General features: G+C 37.1%; 1 protein-coding gene across 1 annotated transcript; it reads left to right on the forward strand.

The window, feature by feature from the left end:
* Positions 1-992: 992 nt before the first annotated feature.
* On the forward strand, positions 993-20,737 carry pid1 (phosphotyrosine interaction domain containing 1). The gene is made up of 3 exons (XM_056766548.1): positions 993-1,255; positions 9,671-9,817; positions 18,061-20,737. Exons 1-3 carry the CDS (start codon positions 1,226-1,228, stop codon positions 18,547-18,549), a joined length of 666 nt encoding a protein of 221 aa, XP_056622526.1. The 5' UTR covers positions 993-1,225; the 3' UTR covers positions 18,550-20,737.

The raw sequence follows: 20,737 nt of genomic DNA on the forward strand, positions 1-20,737 counted from the left end.
AGCATAAATAAGCCATATTATACATTACATACTATGCAAAATAACAGCGGAACCTTTTAATATTCTCCCTTCCGTTGAAACTGTGTACTGAGCAGCTTTGGTGAGAAATTCTACTTAAAGAACCACAGAGACCGTTAAATGTCTGACCTCTGACATCACTTTTCAGGAGATCAGATTTTACTATACCATAATAACCCTTTCTTCTGGCCTCCCATTCAACCAATTCAGACACCAGCTGGTTATAAAGCCAACTTTGTACTAATTTTCAATACTACTGCTCTATAATGATCAAAATGATACTCCATTTCATATATTTAGTCCATAAAAACAGGATCAAATGTACTCTGGTTTCACTGTGCCAGCCCATGCTGGATGGACATCAACATATGGACGTCAATATACGTCCAAAACGTATTACAGAAACATTTTCAAAATCTTATCTTTTTAATAAACATGGTAATTTCCATTTGGACTGGAGCCCATTTAGAACAATGAAAATGTCTGTCTGTGCCTTGCATTTATTTTGGCATTGTACTTGTTTTGTTATATTGTATTGTAAGGTACAGAAATGAATTAATGAAAGTATATAGTGATCAAAACATCCCTCTGTTTTACACGAAAATATAGATTTTGCCTACGCAGATTATCCTGGAGAAGATGAAAAGTTATTTTATTATTCAACTTGTTTGTAAATCTGCAAATAGTTTTAGAAACCTAACTTTATTGTTTTGTTGACTAAAGTGGAAGGCAATACATAAAATATATTTGTTCATAAAATATTAAAACACAGTATTTATTTTATATACCATATATATTTTCCCTTTTGTACCGTACGCATAATAGCTTAAAACGTAGTATACTTGCATTTGTACAAAAGTGTATGTTTTGATAAAGGAAAAAGTCGCTTGAAAGTTTCTTTAATATTGCCTCTTGAATCACAAAGCGCCCCTCTGTCGCCCCCTAGAGTTACCGCGAGAACAGCAGCATATGAAAGAGGGGGCGGAGGACAGAGAAAGAAAAGGGGGAGAGAAAGAAAGAAAAGGAACCGTGCGTGTTTTCGCAGGAGGAGTTTCTCTCTCTCGCACCGTTGGAATTCACCGTCCAAACGTTTTTTATCGGGATTTGCTGGAGGAGCGCGAAGGAGCGAGCGAGCGCCAGCGAGCAGATGTTATAGCCGGACTATCCCTCTGTTTCCAGCCTGATATCGATCCTACAATCCAGTACAATGTGGCAGCCTGCGTCGGAACGATTGCAGGTAACACGGGTGTCTTTGTTCATATATATAAATAAGAAACGCGTTTGTTATCTGTTCATTTTGGAGTCCTGTCGCGTGCAGGCCACCAACAGGCATCAACGCGTCTCATTCAGCGAACGGTTCAGTAGTTAACGCACACACAAACGGATAGCGACAGTGTGATACATCCGTGCTTTCTGTCTTCGCAACTTTGTAGCCCTTCTCCTGACATCAGCTCAATGCTAATGTTCAGCTAACGTCAACGTAACGTGCAATCTGAAGCAAAAAGTTTTTCATTTAAAACCCAATCAAACCCAAAGCAAAACGCTCGAGACGCAAGGCCATTTCAGAGACTACAGTCCAGCACACCAAGTGTGTGAAATGGCCTTGGGTCTGGAAAGACTTTGATGGACGTTGATCTACTTTTAGGATTCAAACATTTGTATAATTGTTAGTATTAAGTGAATGCGTCACGCTGACGTCTTTTTGATAGCAGCGTCGCGTTTCGCGCCACGAGCGATGCGTTAAGTTCAAACTTCCGAATCGCGTTTGGAGGTTCCTGCGTTCACTTTCATTGCATGTGTTTGTGTACGCTGTGTGCAGGAAAACATCTGTTGACAAGCTGTGCGTGGCCCTCAGTTACACTGCGTTATGTTATCTCGGGATAAATCTAAGCATTAATGCTTATCGCTCATAGTTAAATAGTTACCTGTAAATCTAGGTGAAATAAAACGCATGTGATGTATTTTTATCTCCAGGAGTGCTGGGCTTCACGTCTGCACTGGTTGTAATATCATCCAGATGTGTGGTTTCAACATTTTAACTTGCACAATCTTTGGCATGGGGACAATTATTCAATAGTGTAGTAAACTTTTTCAAAGCTGTCATTTTGATTAACTTCGTTATGCATAGTAAAATGGCGGTATCAAAACTTTAAAAGCGTGTAACAACAGCAGGTATACATACGTTTATTTAACTTATCTTTACCACACCTATTTGCAGGGCGAAGTGGGTTAAAGAAAATAAACCTTTTTATGTAGTTACATATTGAAATATCGATGTATTTTGATTTTAAAGACCATTTCATATGATTGAGAAGTGAATACTTGTATGAATGCATGCTTTTTCTTTATCATAGTACCTGTGACCTAAATTCACCAACGTCTCAAGATTTAGATTTACAACATGAACAAACACAAGACTGTTTTCCTAAAAAACATGGTGTCGGTGGACCCAGAATCGTCATAAATAAACTTGATTGTTTAAACACGAGGCACTTACAAGTGCTTGTTTATTATACACTTGTAAGTGTATTAAAGGTTATATGACAAAAATTATGAGTGAATTTGTATAGAGCCCTGTTGTCTCGATGTAAGGGTGCATTGTTCTGTAATCTCATAAAATCCGTTTTGTTTAAATCTTGTAGGATTGCCCTAACAATATTAGTTCATGGAGATTTGAGTTTAAATTGGATTATACCGTCAGACACCACAAACAGATCCTGTGCAGCAATTGAATCTCAAATCTCGTGAGAGAAAGTTTTGTCACTGATATTTATGCATAGTGACACCAACTGTGCTCACACTGACATTATTTTTCCTGTTGTTAACAGTCATTCAGCCCACGTTGTTGCGCAACTTCACCAGAACCAACATTTACAAAGATTACAAATATCTATGAATGTTTTGTTTCTCTAACAAATATCAACAGGGCCATTTCAAGAACCTAATTCAAGATATATATACTGCTGCAGAAAATATCAGGAGACCATCCCAAATTTTCATGTAATCTGTCTTTCTAGATGTATTGTGGCCATTCCTGTCCAGTCTCTGGCACTTCTGAGGTTTGATTTTATTGAAATTCAACAAAGTCATTCAACAGCAATGTGAAAGACTGACAGAATGACAAAATACATGAAAAGTGTGATAAAAATTAACACATTCTTAGCATCACAGATTTGTCGTTTTAAGGTCGTTGTTAAATTCTGTGAATAGATTGGACCGCAATCCTTTCACGATTCTCAAATAATCCCAAATATTTTGATTATCACGCAGTTTAAATGAATGCCTAGTTATGGAACGGGACGGATGTTTATACAATTACAAATCAGACTTCATTGATTTCCTCACATCGACCCAACGTAATATTCAACTCCTCCTATTTCCACACGCACACACTCGTATACATGGATCCTTTCTCTGCACACTTTTCTCAGAATGCATTGAAGCCTTTCACTGTGTCCGCTGCATTGTAACCATGACGACCAGCAGTCTCTCTTTGTGGCGTTTCCATGGTAACATGCATCGCTGTTGATGGTGATGCGCGCAGTCTCATTCTCTTCTCGCTCTCTCTGCGATCTGGAACGGGTCTGGTGTATTTTGTGTTCTCGGTTTATTCAGCTGTTGTTGAGGTTCATGTCTGTCCAGTGTGGATGGTGTTCATTTGTTTTGCTGTGATGGTGTCAGCACACAAAGACAATGATGTAAACATGCTTTGAAGAATACGTTTGATGTGTTAGATACCCAGTGTTTGTATTATTGTTTGTGTCAGTGTTTGTGTGTTTTAATGGAATGGTTCCGATGACTCACCTAAAGGGATTCACACTGTGTTGGCCTAACCAGACGTGATACCGTGACAAGGGATACGAGATGTCCTTACGAGTTTTATCTAGTTTTAACCATCATTTCGTCAGTCATTTTCTAGTACGTCACAAGCTGTGGAGGACTTGGTATAAACCGGTCTTAGAACTGAATACTCATTGTAGAATGTTGCAATAATGTGTGTTAAATTCATATTTATTGGGTGCTTGGCTACACCACACAATGAATTCCTCCATTTGTTGCAATTGATTTTCCTTCCCTTTTCTGCATCCCAAGATTTATAACTTACTCACTGTTATTTTCTGCTTACACAGAAATTGTATTTCTCTTTTTCTGAAAGTGTGATTCACTTTTAACAGAAGTCTATATATACGGGTTCAACTGACGACGTGCTTAGCCCAATCTTTCCATCTGTGTTTGGTTATAATATAACCATTTGTTTTTTAGACTATTTAATATTAATACTTTATTGTATATCATTTTTGTTTGTGTTGTTGTCACTGACACCAGTGTCTATAGAGAGGAAATGGGTAGTCTGTATTTTTATGAACACTAGTTCTCCATCAAGTAAGCTGCCTGCTGTCTTCATGAGTGGCATCAATGCATTTATGATTGTTTTTTTTATTGATTATTGCAGGGCTTCAAGCTAACTTTTTTTTACAAGGGGCACACCTTAAATCAGCCTGCAATGCAATTATTGAAATTTTTCCTCCAAATAGTTGTATTACTGAGAAATACCTTGATAATAAATATACTCGACTCACGTAAATTACAATGTGCAGTTATTTTCATTTCAGAGGGATATGACATTACTCAATACCAGGGACATACGGAATCTGCAGACTTTTTTTGTTCATTCTGTGCTAATATTTTGGAAAAATCTGCTGAATTCTGTGGAACAGTTTTAAATGAGTTAACATTTGTACAGAAATGTAAATTTGTTAAAATAGTTTTAAATACTATGCATTTAAGGTGACAGTGGTTTGGTTCTGCTCATCATTTAAAAAGAGGCAGAGCCTACAGAGAAACTTTAAGTGTAGGGATGCATAGATACCTGTATCGGTATCGGTCCGATACCAAGCTCATGTACTTGCACTCGTACTGACATACCGATACCAATGACCGATACCTCATGTGACATACATAGAGCCCTGTGATTCACGCAATGCTGAAAACGCAGACGGAATCGAGGAATCCAGGCATAAAACAGAATTTGCTGTACAACACTGAATGGCACGGAATCTGGCAAATGTATTATTTCCTAACAAGAAATTAGCGCTGAACCACTCACAGCTAACGTAACAGCTAACGAAATATTCAGATACTGTCTAAATATGTATTCTGCTTGTTTTGCGTGACAAGAGTGGTGCGGTTGCGTGTACTGAACCTGAACGCATTGTGCTTGTAAAGCTTTCAGAGCCAGAGTTACACGAACACATAAACAAACACCATTTGCGGCGATCTGTCAAAATAAAAGCAAACTGAAGTAAATGTGCTAGCAAAATTGTGCTACTTATCAAAGTATCAAAAAGTTGAACTTAATTTAAAAATAAGATACTGGTTTATTAACATAATTGTACATTCTACAGGCATCGATTATAGGTATCGGTGAGTACCAGAAAAAATATCGGTACTCGTACTCGGTCTTTAAAAATTGGTATTGTTACATCCCTCTTTAAGTGCTAAGTAAAGAGACTCTGAATACACCAGACCACATTAGTACTGAATTCGTTTGAACCAACAGAAAGCGTGGATGTCATTTTGTATGAAAAAATATTTCATTGTGTATAGTGTAAAAGCAAAACGAAAGGACTCGTCATAATACGTTCTGATGAGGATTTTTATTGTGTATTAAGGACACTTTTCATCATGTTACCAACACAATGTAAATTTCACATAAACTTAACAAGAGCAGTTGGCTGTCGTTCATTCTTGTTGTGAACGGATTGGAAATGATTCAGCGCTGTCTCATGTAATCAACAGATAAATGCCGTATTCTGAACTCCTCTGAACGGTTCGTTTCATTTTAAACATCTTAAATATCAAATAGTTTGTCTTCCGGCTCAAAAAATCCATCACAGCAAACAGCTAATCGTAGTAATGCGCTCACTTTGTGTCTGTAAACTTGTCAATGCTGTCTGTGACCGACTCGACGACAGCGAGAAACCGTAGTTATCCAGACCTAATCCTACAATTGTGGGCTCGCGATCTATTCGTCTTTTCACATGAGATGTGACAACTACAAAAAAATCCAAATTGAATCCAAAAAATATATTGTATTGAATGAAAGATTTAGGCTGTATTCAATTACACCTCATCTTGTTTTTTCTGAGGTTGTCGCAGTGCATTTTGGGATTGCTTAACAAATACATTCCCTGAGTATTTATGCAACATCCGTTATGCCGGAAGTGTAGGTTTGCATAAAAGCCTCTAGCAGTTGTGCTTATGTAAATGCAAGAGATACAAACATGGCCGACACTGGTCTTGCCTAAAATTATATGTCCTCTAATAGTTTATTTCATACAAGGTGCTTATCTCTTATTGGATGATTTAGCATTGTACCTTGTTCACTTACACTGTTTATATTGAACTGAAGTAATATAAATTTTGTAATTTAATTGAAGTTAAATTGTCTCATTCTGCAGTGTGTTTGGACAGAGAGGAGCGATTTGGGTTTGGACCGTGTCAGGATGTGTTATTAAGTACTTGTATAAATTGTATTTGGTTGTTCTTTTTAGTATTAAGTGAGTGAACTGTAGTACAGCACAGCCTCTATTATAATCCACGGTTTCCAAGAATATCATTTGGTTTTGGTTTGGTTTCAGTATGTGTGTGCCTGTCAGTTAAGTGTGTTTGACGGTAAACCACAGATCCGTCTGTCTGTCGTTAGATTCTTTAGTGTCTGGCAAGACTTTTGCACGAGGTTCACAGAGAGCGTGAGTGCGTCTGAAAATATGCCTGTAAATCTGAGTCTTTAATGTATAAATAGTACATAGTTAACTGACATATGTTTTCATTCGTATGTTTGAGCAGTTGGTTTAATGGTCTTTTTGCATCAGTGCTACTTGACGTGTTTTAAGATGGTGGGCGGAGCCTTGATAATTGCCTCGGCGTATTTTTGCTGTCATTGGCATCTTCTCACACCCACATTTTTGTTGCCTCCGACAGTGTCCACCAGCACAGGACCTCCTACGTGTTTGGCCCCATCTGGCCTCGACGGGTCTATGTGAAACGAAACACAAACTTTCATACAAATGTGCATCTCTTGATGCTTTTGGTTGCACTTATTATAATTCTCATTGCTTTTTGACTGAATGTTTAGGGGGCCGTTGCACATACTTTGCATCTTCTGTCATGCATTTCAGCTGGTAGAATGTTTCTAACTCTACATCTGGGAGACCAAATTGCTGATTGATGTTTCCAAAAGCTAAACTGGCGTGTGTTCTGTACTGTATAGAATGTGAAGTTTGTCAGATATAATCGGGTTGATGGCCACCAGAGACCTTCTTGAACTGTTTCCATTGTTTCTCTAACTCTCACCAGCTCTCTATGATGTTTTATTCTGTATTTCTCAACTTTCTCTCGGTGTCTGTGTGTGTGTGATATATGAATGACCAGAGTCTTTCTGGATCTTGTTAAGCACTTCACTGCCGGACAGGCCCACAAACTTCTGTTTAATGTTTGAAACAGTGACACCGTTTGGTCTGTCTCTTGACCACACACAGCAGGAAATGGGCATACACATTTATATGTGATTTACTACTCAAAACCATTTAGTTCAGGTCTGACAAGTACTAACTATCTGTCTTCCACGCAGGCATAAATAGTGTGCAGTGAAGTCACTATTTCAGGTCACAAACCTGCGTTTAAATCACTTAACCATAATCCAGTTTAACCAGGTGATAAAGTGGTAAACAAAGATCTGTGATAAAAGTAGGTCATCATTCTTTTTAGACCAATCACAGAATGCACATGCAAAACCATCATATTATAATAATTACATTGTCATTAAACTCAGTTTTACTACTCTTGAGCATTTGTTGTGTGAGGCAGTCATGACTCATACGTCAACTAATACAAAAAAACAATGCAATCTGGAGACTTGCAATGGGATCGATTTTGGATTGATACTAAATTCATCCAACCAAGCGTGAAAACGGTTCTTTAAAGAAGTGTGAAAACAGTGAATCTTTAAAGATTCGGGGTATTTTCATTACAGGTGTGTAAGTCATTAAGTTCAGCCCATTGGCAGCAGTGTTGGCCAAGAACTGTGTGTTGAATTGCATTTTTGAAGAGTCTGGCAGACATTGCGAAGAACACAGCAGAGAAATAATTTAAGAGACATTTCCGAGGTTCAAAAGAAGTCTAGCAGAAGCATTCCAGAATGCTGAGAGACTGAGGGACGTAGACGTAGTCAGAGTAGACCTATGCCATATTTAAAGAGATAGTTTGCCTGAAAACGTTTCATTATTCACTTAGCCTTGTGTCATTTCAAACCTGCAAGACTTTCTTTATTCTGCAGAATACAAAATATATTTTGATGAATGTTGGCAAACACAACACTGCTCCCCACAGAGACATACATCAAAATATCTTCTTTTGTGCTATTCCACAACTGTATGACTTTCTTTCAACGATCAAACGTGAATGGGGATGTTTTGCCTTTGAAGGTCTAGTGTATGAAATTTGGCGGCATCTAGCGGTCAGGTTTGTGAATTGCAACCAACGGCTCACTCCACCCCTTTTCAAAACACTACGGTGACTGACACGGAGCTAAGATGTCGTCACGTTTTCGCTTCTTTGCAGAAGGAGATAACATATTTATGAAACACAAGAGCAGACTTTAATGATGGAGATCCTGGCTAAACGTGTCAAGATTGTGTTGGATTTATGTATTAAAATGTGATTGTCATGTGGTCTCCCATTTATCCAGCATTCAAGTAAACAGGAAAATGTCTGTAGACCCCTCCTGAATTTAGGATCTTACTCCAGGAATGTCCCGTCTTTCTCAGAAACTTTTTGAAAACCAATGCGCTCCGTAGGGGGTAAAGTTGGGAACACAGTGTCTTTTTTCCAGGAAGGGAGGTGGATGGTGAACATGTAAACCGTTTTAATTATCAGTCTTTCAAAAACACATTTTATTATGACCTTGTGAAGACTCGGAAGACTCTAAATGTTTGAGTATATGTAAAGAGCAAGGACACACGCACACACACATTTTCGTGGAAAAGTCTATCGCTCCCCCTCTCCATTCCCCTGTTGAATAAGCTGTAAATAGATTCTGTAAGGTTAATAGATTGTATAAAGTTTTTTTTTACTTTGTGACTAAAATGAAATGCAGTGAAAATATTCCAGCTTTATTTCAACACTTCAATTTCCCTTGAGCAAAGCTCTCTCTCTCCCTCTCTCTCAAGTTCTCCACTCTTTTTACTCGTCTTTCTGCTTTTATTTCTTCCTCAGACCACAGGAATGTTTTTTTACACTCCGAGTTGTAAAGTGCTGAATCTGGGCTCAGGGTGCATTTATACATGTGGCTTCTGTCATTCAATCATTTCCTTTTACTCTCTCTCTTTCACACACACTGCCCCCCATCCACCATCCTTTTTCATACTTGTATTTCTCCACTTCCTCTTATAATTTTTCTCTATCTGTATGTTATGTTCGAAAGTTTTTTGGTAAATAGGTTAGCAGATGAACAATAAGGTGTCTCTCATTTTGGCAGCCTACCAGGTGGAGGAATTGAGAACGCTGTTAAAAATCTAACTCAACAAACAATTTTGTGACTATTTGCTCTCTGTCTGTTCTGTGAGATGAAAATAATTTTTTTCTCTTTCAGCATTTGCAGACCATGCTGAAGACCAAACTCAATGTGCTGACGCTTCGGAAGGACCCGCTGCCGACGGTGATCTTTCATGAGCCAGAGGCTATTGAACTGTGTTCAGCCACACCTCACACGAAGAACCGCACACACACGGGATACAAGGTATAGAACCAACGCTCACATCAAGAATCTGTATTGGACCATGAGATTTGTACGATCTTGCTGACTGTGGTGAAAAGCATTTCTTTATACATACATTGAAAGGAAAACGTTTAAAAATGCATGTGCTGAAAACATAGCAAATCTCTCACCCTGCTGAAGGAGCTGCAATGCTGTTGCCATGGAAACCTCAGCATCCATTCATTGCAAAATGCTGGCTAAGACAAACAGAGCATCTCCCTCAGCATCCCTCCTTCACTCTTCTTTTCTACTTATCTATTTTGTGTCCAAATGTTTAACCGTTGGCGGTCCAGTTAAATCAGGAAGCAGAAGGTAAAGTTGAGTGCATTGCATTGTGGGATGCAGTACTTTTGGGGTGCAGTGTTTTGTTGTATAGAAAAACTGGGCACAATTCACAATATAGAAAAAGTAAGAGTGCTATGTTTCCCTGAGTTTGAGCCCATGATGATCAAGTCCACATTTTGACATTTCTGGCACACGCTTGTGCTCTTTCGACGGCCTCCTCCAAGATATTTCAAATATTTTCATCTGTGTATTTTAACACGGACCTCAGAGAGTATAAAGTCTCTGGCATAAGCCAAACACACACGCTTGACCACAAGCGTTTGTACCCATGGGTGTAGACCGGTTTGATTCATATTTTACTGGTGATTTTTTTTCCATTTTTAACCAACGTCCAGTTGGATGATCTCACTGACCATGTGTTGTTGCATGAGCGTAGCTGTGTTTGAGAGAACTTGTGAAAGAGAAAGAAAAAAGAAGACTTAATCATCCATTGAGGTCCTTTGATTATGTAACTACACAACAAAGCAAGTCTATATGCTGTTTCCATGGAGATCTTTCCTGCTGTGTGTGTGTGCGCGCGCAAAGGCTCCTGTGCACACTCAGCAATTGGCATACATAAAATATCTGGCATCCCTATTTAAAAAACTTCTGTCTTTACAAATGATTCTATTGAACTGTATTTAGGACTGACTGTTCACATTGTGATTTTGAAAGTGATGAGGTCAATTAAGCTTTTTCAGATAAATATTAAGTGTGATATTGAGACAACATAATAATTGTCTATTAAGAATAAGGTCAGATGAATTAACCTGAAGAGTAGCGTTGGGTATCATTTGAAGAGATTCCAATTCTGCTGATTGATTCTGATTTTTGGCGGTTCCCAGTTTCGACTCCACAGTTGAAGTAAAACATTTAGATATCAACCTATATGGTCATTTGGCCTGTTGACTGGTTTGCAAAAAATATATATTTATGAGCATTATTTAGAGTTTGGTTCCAAAATGATAACTCCGTTTTGAATTGTTTTAAATATAATGTTTTTTTATTGTGCATTTTAATTAATATCATTCAAACTTGTTTGGATTAAAGCCATAATTATAAAAAATAGAGCTAACTTGCACAATAAAAAATGATAACATAATAAAAAACATGACTTTGAAACATTTTAAAGTTATTTTAAATTATCTCATTTTGGAACCAAACCCTGTATATAAATACATGTATTTAGCAAGATTATCCTATCATTTTTTTTGTTTAACTCTCCCTTAAAACATGTACAAATAGTACAGTTGTGTTGCTGAGCAGTGAAAATGAAATTGTTTTCCTGGCAGTATTTGAGGTCTGAAAAATACAGAGCATCTTTTCTGTTATTTTGACTAGTTTATCCAGTTCTCATTTTATGCTAATAGAACCAATGTTTTATTTGAGATTTGGGAGAAATATTGTGAAAAAATTTAATTGACCTATTTGTCAGATATGGTGACCCATACATGAAATGTGACCACTGCATTTAACCCATCCAGTGAGTAGTGAACACACATACACCTGGAGCAGTGGGCAGGTATTAGTGCATGGCCTGGGGAGCAAGGGCACCTCAGTTGTAACCCGCCCGCCCTGAGATATTGAAGCAGCAACCTTCAGGTCACGAGTCCGACTCTCTTACCAATAGGCCACGACTGCCCCATCAATTCTTGGTAGTTCACAGAATGAAACAAGAACCATAATTTTACCTTAACATAAACCTATAAATAGTAAATTCAGAAAAACTTAAATGATGCTGTGAAACTGTCTCTTAATTATTTCCATGGCTGTGTATATATACAGTATATCTCCCCTGATCTAGAGTATCTGTATTGGGTACTACAGTAATTATGCAAGGGTCAGTATGATGTCAAGAGAAAAACAATTGCGTTTTTGAGTTTTGAGGAGATTAATAAGCAGATCACTTAACTTCTATAATTCACCGAAAGAGTGAGCAGTTAATAAACAATATAGAGAAAACTGTGCATCCCAAATTATTAAAAAGATGTAAAAATCGGACCATCTTTAGACACAGTTTGGATCATTGAGCTAAAACGACCTCAAGCTTTTATTTCTGAACCAAATCTGGTATAAAGTGTTTAAGGTTTTAGATGACAGTGTTTTACCCAGATGGAAACCATAATTGTTGCCTGTAACATATGTGTGTATTGCTGGGAGTTAGTAGTAGTGGTTGCTAAATTAATCTTCTCATAACTCCGAGGGTTTGTGGAATTGGCCGTGCTTTGATCCATTCGGGTCAGACATGGGTTTTAGTCGCCACCACAATCCGGGATAAACACATTCCGTGTCTTTCCTGATCTCTACTTTTTATTCTCTCAATTTCTGGGGAACCATTAACTACCATTGTTGTTTCTCATACCATGTTATTTGAGTCAATGGTGGCCAAGAACGGTTTGGTTACAAGGATTCATCCAAATATCTTTCTCTGTGTTCATCAGAACAAAGATGTTTAAACAGATTTGAAACAACTTGAGGGCGAGTAAATGAAGACAGAATTATTATTTTTGAGTGAACTGTACCTTAAAGGCCCATTCACACATGGAACATAATAATGAAAACTAAAGTAAAAAAAAAACTACAAAGAGCTTTCTTTCTAAATTGTGGAGATTAGCTGTGTCTGTCCTTAAGTGCAGAGAAACGATACAGATACAATATTGGTGGAATCACTTTCAGAGTGATTTTTTTTTTCAGGTAATAAACAATAAAATATCGGCAGACATTGACCGCATGCAGATCCTCTATTGAAAGCGTTTATTTTAAAACTCAACAGTCACTGTAATTTTGATATCAAGTCTTTCATTATGTAGGCTACGCTGTTATCTCACATTGTCAAAACAGATGCGATGCGAGCCACTTTAGGGACAAACAGGTGGTGGAAAAAATACGAAAGGGAGCAAAAATATTTAAAAATCTTTTACTCTCCCCAAGAATATTGTGTTTATTTGCCAAACTATTGTATTTTCCAGAGAATATTTTTCTTTCCCTCCGAAAACATCCGCATTTCCCAGAGAGGATTGTGCTATCTTCTGCAAAGTTCCCACTTTGACAAGAAGGCTTGCGCCCAAAGGAACGACATTAGGTTTTCTTATTCTGCATTGGTTCATATGGATCATTTTGGAAACGCTTTTGATTATAAGGAGATGTATCACCTTTAAAACACTCATAAGCTTCTGTATACTGTGACTGGCTGGTTTGGCAGCACTGTACAGACAGCCAGTATTGACTTTGATGCAGTCCTCTCCCTCACTAGCTCAAAGGATTTTTTAAAATAATATTCCAAAAAAGGGAACAGCGCTGCATGACAATAATATAACGAACAAAAATCAAAGGACAAGAAAATAAATAATCTCTCCCTCATGTGGATCTCTTTTTATGGTTTGTCAACATTTTAAGGCCATTTATGTGTGTAAAAACTAAATACTAAAACTAAAATAAACAAATTCATTATAATATACTAAATAATAATACCATAATAAATACTTAAATTGCTAAAACTTTAACTTCCATCCATCCATTTTCTACCGCTTATCCGAACTACCTCGGGTCACGGGGAGCCTGTGCCTATCTCAGGATTCATCGGGCATCAAGGCAGGATACACCCTGGATGGAGTGCCAACCCATCGCAGGGCAAAACTTTAACTTAAATTAACATAAAAATCTAAAAATAAAAGCTAATTGAAAATATTAATTACAGCTAAAATAAAGCTAAAATCAAAACTAGAATAACTCTGACAGGAAGTGCTTGTGGAAGAGAGATGTTTACAGGGTTTTATTGGTTGTGTGTTTAGAATTTTAAAGTTTTGCACCATTATAAGAGAGAATGATCCGACTTCCATATAGTGTAATTTTTCGCTCCGTCGTGTTACATGTGCGTACGTGTGTTCGTTAAATGATTTTTTTTTTTGTCTGGCTTTTAGTGTGTATTGGGTATGTTTGTGAAAGCCTTCATTATGAACCCAGATGTGAAAGATTCATTCGGCAAGCTTAGTGGCGTGTACAAAGTCTGTTCTGTGTGTTGTTTACACAAACACACACAAACGCATTCTGCTAACAAACATAGTCACCCCCTTCTCCCCACCCCACTGACCTAATATAGTCATTACAATCACACAGCACACAAGTCCGCTCTATGATAAACACACACACTGTGTAAGAAGTATATATGGCTGTGTGCATGCTTATGTCTTCATTGTGCAGCTGTGTTGGTGTACACATGCGCCTCTCATTCTGCGAGATGGCTGGGACGTTAACATCCCACTCCGGAATGCCGAGCTGGTGAGGAATTACTTTTTGATTTATACATGGAGTTTCCTTAACTGGAGCGCCGAGCGAGCACTGTTCTCAAGGCTGCCACCTGCTGGAGACTCCTGTGACAGTAAACCGTGGAGTTTGTACTGGAAATTGTTGTTGTTTTTGAGTGTTCTGTGATGTGTTGTTCAGTTAGAAGACATAAATCAGATTAAATATAAGAATTATGCAACAATATGCATGATGTTTTAAACTGAACATTGTTCAGTGAACAATTATTAACTTTACTCAAATATTTTCCCCGTTTGTTTTTTCATCCGCAAATGTTTTCGTAAAAATAAGTCTAGGTTAAGTGATATATAAAAGTAATTTAAAGGATTTTATTTTAAATGTTATTCCTACATTATGTAGTAAAATGATACGAAACTGTAGTAATGTCTTCATTATTTTAGCTAAACTTTTAGGCTGCATTTTATTTCTTGCATCAAAGTGACAGTTCACCCCAATAAAAGAGAATTATTTCATAATTTCGTCACGCCTCAAGTCATGTCAACTGACTTTCTTTCTTCTGCAGAACACAAAAGAAGATATTTTGAAGAACGTTAGTAACCAAACAACACGACAGGCATTGAATTCCATTGAGACATTTCTCAAAATATCTATTTTTTTTGTCTCAGAGATGAGAGAGTCTTATACAGATTTTGAATGACATGAGGGGGAATAAATGAAGACAAAACTCTCTTTTTTGTTGAACCATGTGTTTTAAAATCTACTTGTCAACAAAGACTGTTTGGTCAAAATCAATACATGAGTTCCTTTGGTTCATGTCTTTTTAAAACCAATTCAAAGTGACTAACTTGTTACAAAACTGTCGATATTTAAAAGGCTGGACATTTTGGATATGTAATTTTGTTATATATAAAACACTTAAAAATGATTTGCACATATTGAGACAACTGTGGCCACATATTGTTGCATAACACTATGGCACAAACACCATTGTCTCCACATGAATTGTGTAGGTGTGAGCATGTGTTTTTCCTGTGGAAATGTGTTGTCGTGTGTTTGGGTTTGACACTTTGTTAATTTGTAGCAGGCGCAATAAGCTTGGAAATTGATTTTGTCCCAAAAAGTCCGTAAGAGTGAACCCATGTCTCTTTTATTATTATTATTATGATCTTGATTTGTGAATATGCACTGTATAACACTGTATCTGCACAGCATCCTTATTCTCATCTCATGCTTTGCTTCATGCAATATTATACTTCACTTTATATGAGAGCTGTGCATCAAAGAGCACAGGCTAGCTAAATCATTGGATTTCTCTGTTGCCTATGGTGGTATGAGGATGGAAAGATGAATGAACGCTCTGTTGGCGTCTAGACTCTGCGGTGACTGAGCATCATCAATCCGTCTTAGTGTTTGATGGTTTTTCACAGTTTTTCCCCTGAGGAACATACACACAGACAGACCCACCCAGCAACAGACAGCATAGCGGTGAGATTAAATAAACTCTCTGAGAGGAAAATCAGCCACATTGATATTAAAGGAAGAATGGTGTGAAGATTAGTATAGTTTAGTATCAGTTTCATTTAAATACAGTTACGTTTTAATTACATTGAGTTTTTGATTCTGATCACTTTGACTTTTGATGTTTTATTATTTAAAGGGCTAGTTCACATTTCATCTCCTGTTATTTCAAACCTGTGTCACTGACTTTCTTCTGCAGAACAAAATAAGAATGTTGGCAACAGAAAACATTTGGTTACCATTGACTTGCATTGGTTTTGTATACACACAATAGAAATAGAATGTTGTTTTTTGGTCACCAACATTCTCAAAAAAATATTTTTGTGTTTGCAGAAAAAATTAAGTCGCACAGGTTTAAAATGACAACAGGGTGAGTAAATGATGTCAGAATTTTCATTTTGAAGGGAAACTATTCCTTAAAGAAGTATGTTTTCTTTAAACGAACTACGGTTTTTCAAAAAAGTACAGTAGTCAAATTCTATACTGGTTGTTCTGTTCATAGTTGTTCTTGTGATTGTTTTCATTTAGGATAACAAGCATGAATGTTATCCATCAATTATTGAGAAACACATACACAATAACTCGTAACTCATCTGTTAGTCATAGTGCAGCGAGGCTCTTGTTTCTTTCCGTTTTAACAGCCATTCTCTCTCTCTGATGTAAATCGTTTTCAGAAGAGAAAAGATATTACTGGCATTTCCTCTCCAGCTCACAGCAAGGCTCTGTTTCTAATGCGAGAGAATAGCACTATAGTAAAATCCTGTGTATATGAGGAGTGACTTTGCATTCTGGCATATGTATGGCACAGATGTTTATACCCTTCCTGCTGATTTTTGTACAGTTCAAGTCATAGAACATATTTTTAAGCTAAAGTATTTTTTACGAAGAAATGGGAAGGAGAGAAGAAGGCCAGAATTAGACCTTGTGGTGGTAGACTAAACAGACCGTCTGTAAGCGGAAAGCAGACAGCCACATAGTGTTTTTCTCCTGAAGTTTCACATTTTCTTCCCGAACACTTGCCAGAAGCGCACACATTTAAACACTTGAGCAAGAGCAGGTATTCACAACTCACAAAGCCTTCCGTTTACTTTCAGCGTACTTTAGTTTTAGGTCAGTGGCATGTACAAAATTAGTATCTTTGTCTTTTTAAATTTGTAACAAATTCTTGTGACATGTCATTTTATGTATTCTTATACTTTTGGAAAGTAATCAAATTTAAACAAAAGCATTGATTTAATAAAAGTTAACAAAAAAAAGTTCCATCATCTGAAAAGTTATTTTAAAGTACAAATTTTGGTATGGGGCTGCCAAACAATAAATCACATCCAGAATAAAAGTTTGTGTAAACATAATATATGTCTGTGTACTGTGAATGTGTTATGTGCACTGGTGGTGAGTGAGGAGAGACCCCCCTCATATGATTGTAAAGCGCTTTCTGTGTACAGCAATGCACAATAAAGCGCTGTATCATTCATTCATTCATATTTATTTTGTATTTATAAACATACACAATAAATGTTTATTAATGTTGATATTTTTCTAAAATATATGTTTAGATATGTAATTTAAATTATTCGTTTATATAAATAAATCCGTGTCAATATTTCCTAAATATGTAATACATGTATTTTTTCTGTTTATAAATACAAAATTAGTATGCACAGTAAACTGTAAAATATATATTATATAAACACAAACTTAAATTCTGGATGTGATTAATCGTGATTAAGCATTTGCATTTTTGCCTCAAATTTGTATTTTTTAGTACATTTATTACATGCGAGTATGCACATTTGAATAGTTTTTAAAGTTTTACCTAACCTGTGAATGTAAATTTAACTTGATTTTTTTTATTTATTTATAACTAACATTGATATTCAGTCATGAGGGTACAAGGAGTCCTGTCACATACTTATTTTGACCTGTGTTATTTAAAAAGAATTAATTAAAATGTGTCATTGTCATTGAAAAATGTAAAAGCATGAAGTTTGAATATATCCTAGTTATAGTTATTCACTAGAATATTATTCATATAGAATATTTAAATCTTTATGTGTGCACATTTGTGTAAACTGTACCTCACTTACCTTTCATTTGTTGTGGTTTTGTACCTTTCCCAGGTGACTTACCTAGGCAAGGTGACGATTTCCGGCACTCAGTTCCTGTCCGGCTGCACAGAGTCAGCAGTTGTGGGATTATGTGACACAAAACGAAAGTCTTTAGCCTACGACGACTCCATCACCTCTTCCAACGCCATACTGGAGATCCGCCCCTTCCAGGTGCGACTACATCACCTGGATGAGCGGGGCGAGGCCACTGTTGCCATGGACACCTTCCAGGTCGCTCGCATCGCGTATTGCACAGCGGACCACAACATTAGCCCAAACGTGTTTGCGTGGATCTACCGGCAAATCAACGATGATCTGACGTTCCAGATGGACTGCCACGCTATAGAGTGCGAGAGCAAATTAGAGGCTAAAAAACTCGCCCACTCCATGATGGAAGCCTTTAAGAAAACCTTCCACAGCATGCGCAGTGACGGACGCATCCACAAGAGCGGCTCGTCCGACGAGTTCGCCGAGGAGTCATCCACACCCGATGACGACTGAGGGTGGGAAGGGGGGCGGAGCCTATGTAAAGTGGGCGAATGAGTGCTAGTTTGAGATAAGGCAGGTACCGATGTGTTGGTACCATCTCTTAACCCTTATCTTTAGACTCACTCTCTTTCTCTCTCTGTCTTTGTGCCATAAAATAATATTTAGAAAATACAAGAAAATAAAGATGGATAGAAATGATCAATGGAAATTCAAACAAAGCATACTTTTAAGCTGACTTTTGCCTTTTTAGATCTCGACAGATTTGACAAAAGCATAAATGTACTCAAAAAACACATTATCATCCTCACTTACACTCCTATTGAAAGCTGCTGTTTTTAAATACGATGTTGAGAAAATTTCCCATATTTGACCTGTTAAGCTACTTGTGTTTAGCCAATCGAAATTCTACGGAAAATCACCTGCGAGGGGATATTAAGGGTGATCTTGATCTCAAATAGGGCCATTTTTAGATAACAGAGATGTATTCCCTCAGCCAGTTATAGTTTGAGAGAGAAATTGTATAATTTAATTTTTTTTGCAGCAAGTCTAGGGCATTCCTTTACCATTATAAGGCCATAGAATCATCACTCATGGGGACCATGCATCAGTTTGTGTGTATTTTAAAGAAGACCAAAAGTCAAAGTGTGTGATTTAGTGTCTGTCTACAGCTCATGAGCCTTTTAATAACTATGGAACTGGTTCTCTACAACAAGCTAACGTGTGCAAGCGTATTTAGTCTTATTCGGTCTAGCGTGCGCATGAGTGTGCGTTTTTTGATTTTGTGAAAGTTTGAAGTGCAAGAGTGTGTCTGTGTTTGTACGTTTGGAGATTAACGTGAGATAGACGTTCCAGAGAGACATCAGTACGTACACTCATGCAGGTCTAATTCTTTTGAAAATAATACTTGATCTTAACTTTCTTTAATGGGATAGTTTACCCTTCTGTGGAAGACGAAAGAAGATATTTTGAGAAATGTGGTTTCGTGTCAAATCAATGGAGGCCAATATTGTTATTTTTCTGACATTATACAGAATATCTTATTTTGTGTTCTGCAGAAGAAAGTCTAACATGTTTCGAATGACATGGCTGAGACAAAGGGATGAAAGAACTTTCATTTTTGGTGTGCTGTCCCTTTAAGGTTGACATTGTTTTGATAGTGCTACTTTTCAGTTAAAATCAAATCCCTATAACCCGTCCTTGTTTAGCATACAGTGTGTTGAGGCATCTTTGAAAGAGTTGTGTGAATGTTTGTGCAGGATGAGGGAGGTTCCAGGCCCCCCAAAAACATAGTTGCCCGATAGAGTGCCTGTATCTTCCCCCTATGCTGAATGTATGTCTCTTGTGCTGCAAGCGCTATATATGTACTGGTACTGAAAGCCTTGTTTTACATTTTTTTTATTTTAAAATATACATTTGTATTTGCAGGTAATTTGGAAGCTGTATAATGATTTAGAGTCATTATTTGTACATGTTTTGTACAAAATACAGAGATGGCATAATGTGCGTTTGTGTTTTGTCTTAAAATTAAACACACGCACACATAGATGCTTTTACACAGCTCCAGTCACCTGTGAAAACCCTTTTATGGGAACAATGGATTGTGGAGCGAAATGAGAAATGGTAAATGAAGGAACTATGAATCAGACATATGATGTATTCCAATTTTGAATCGGGTTCTCGATTCAGATTCAAAATAGATTCCAACGGGGTTGATCTGGATTCAGACAGAAAACTAAGATGAAGTTTAGAGAACCCTAGGCAAGTGAGCATCTATAAATATAAAGAAATATATATAAATGATATATACAGTGTATTTGAAAATCATTCTGTAAGCTTGTGTAAATACAAATGTATCCATTTTTCTTTTGAATACTGCATCAAAGGTAAAATATTTTGAGTTAAGCACCATTAAAGGAATCAGTATTATGGCCAACTGTGAATCTGGATCAGGAGCAGAAGGAAGTCTGGAGCCTGAGTGATGAAAATGATGAATTGTCAGGGCAGAGTGATGAAATGAGTGTCTCTTTGTTGTTTTGTTGATTGAATTTGATTTTGTAAAATTGTAGAGGAACATTCTTCTCACTTCATGTCTTAATGGCTCAGACTCGCTTTAATGTTTTGAAATGTTACCGTATGTGTTTTTTATGCTGTATTTGCAAAGAAAAAAGATCAGTCATATATAAAATATTTACCAAGCTAA

This window comes from Triplophysa dalaica, chromosome 14 (assembly GCF_015846415.1).
Source record: "Triplophysa dalaica isolate WHDGS20190420 chromosome 14, ASM1584641v1, whole genome shotgun sequence".
Lineage (NCBI taxonomy): Eukaryota > Metazoa > Chordata > Actinopteri > Cypriniformes > Nemacheilidae > Triplophysa > Triplophysa dalaica.

What these genes read in the sequence shown, in the direction of transcription:
- pid1 (XM_056766548.1), top strand. Translation starts at nt 1,226, where the DNA reads ATGTGGCAGCCTGCGTCGGAACGATTGCAG. An exon ending in CTGCGTCGGAACGATTGCAG is followed by an intron (nt 1,256 to 9,670) that starts GTAACACGGGTG and finishes TTTCTCTTTCAG; the next exon opens with CATTTGCAGACCATGCTGAA. An exon ending in GCACACACACGGGATACAAG is followed by an intron (nt 9,818 to 18,060) that starts GTATAGAACCAA and finishes TACCTTTCCCAG; the next exon opens with GTGACTTACCTAGGCAAGGT.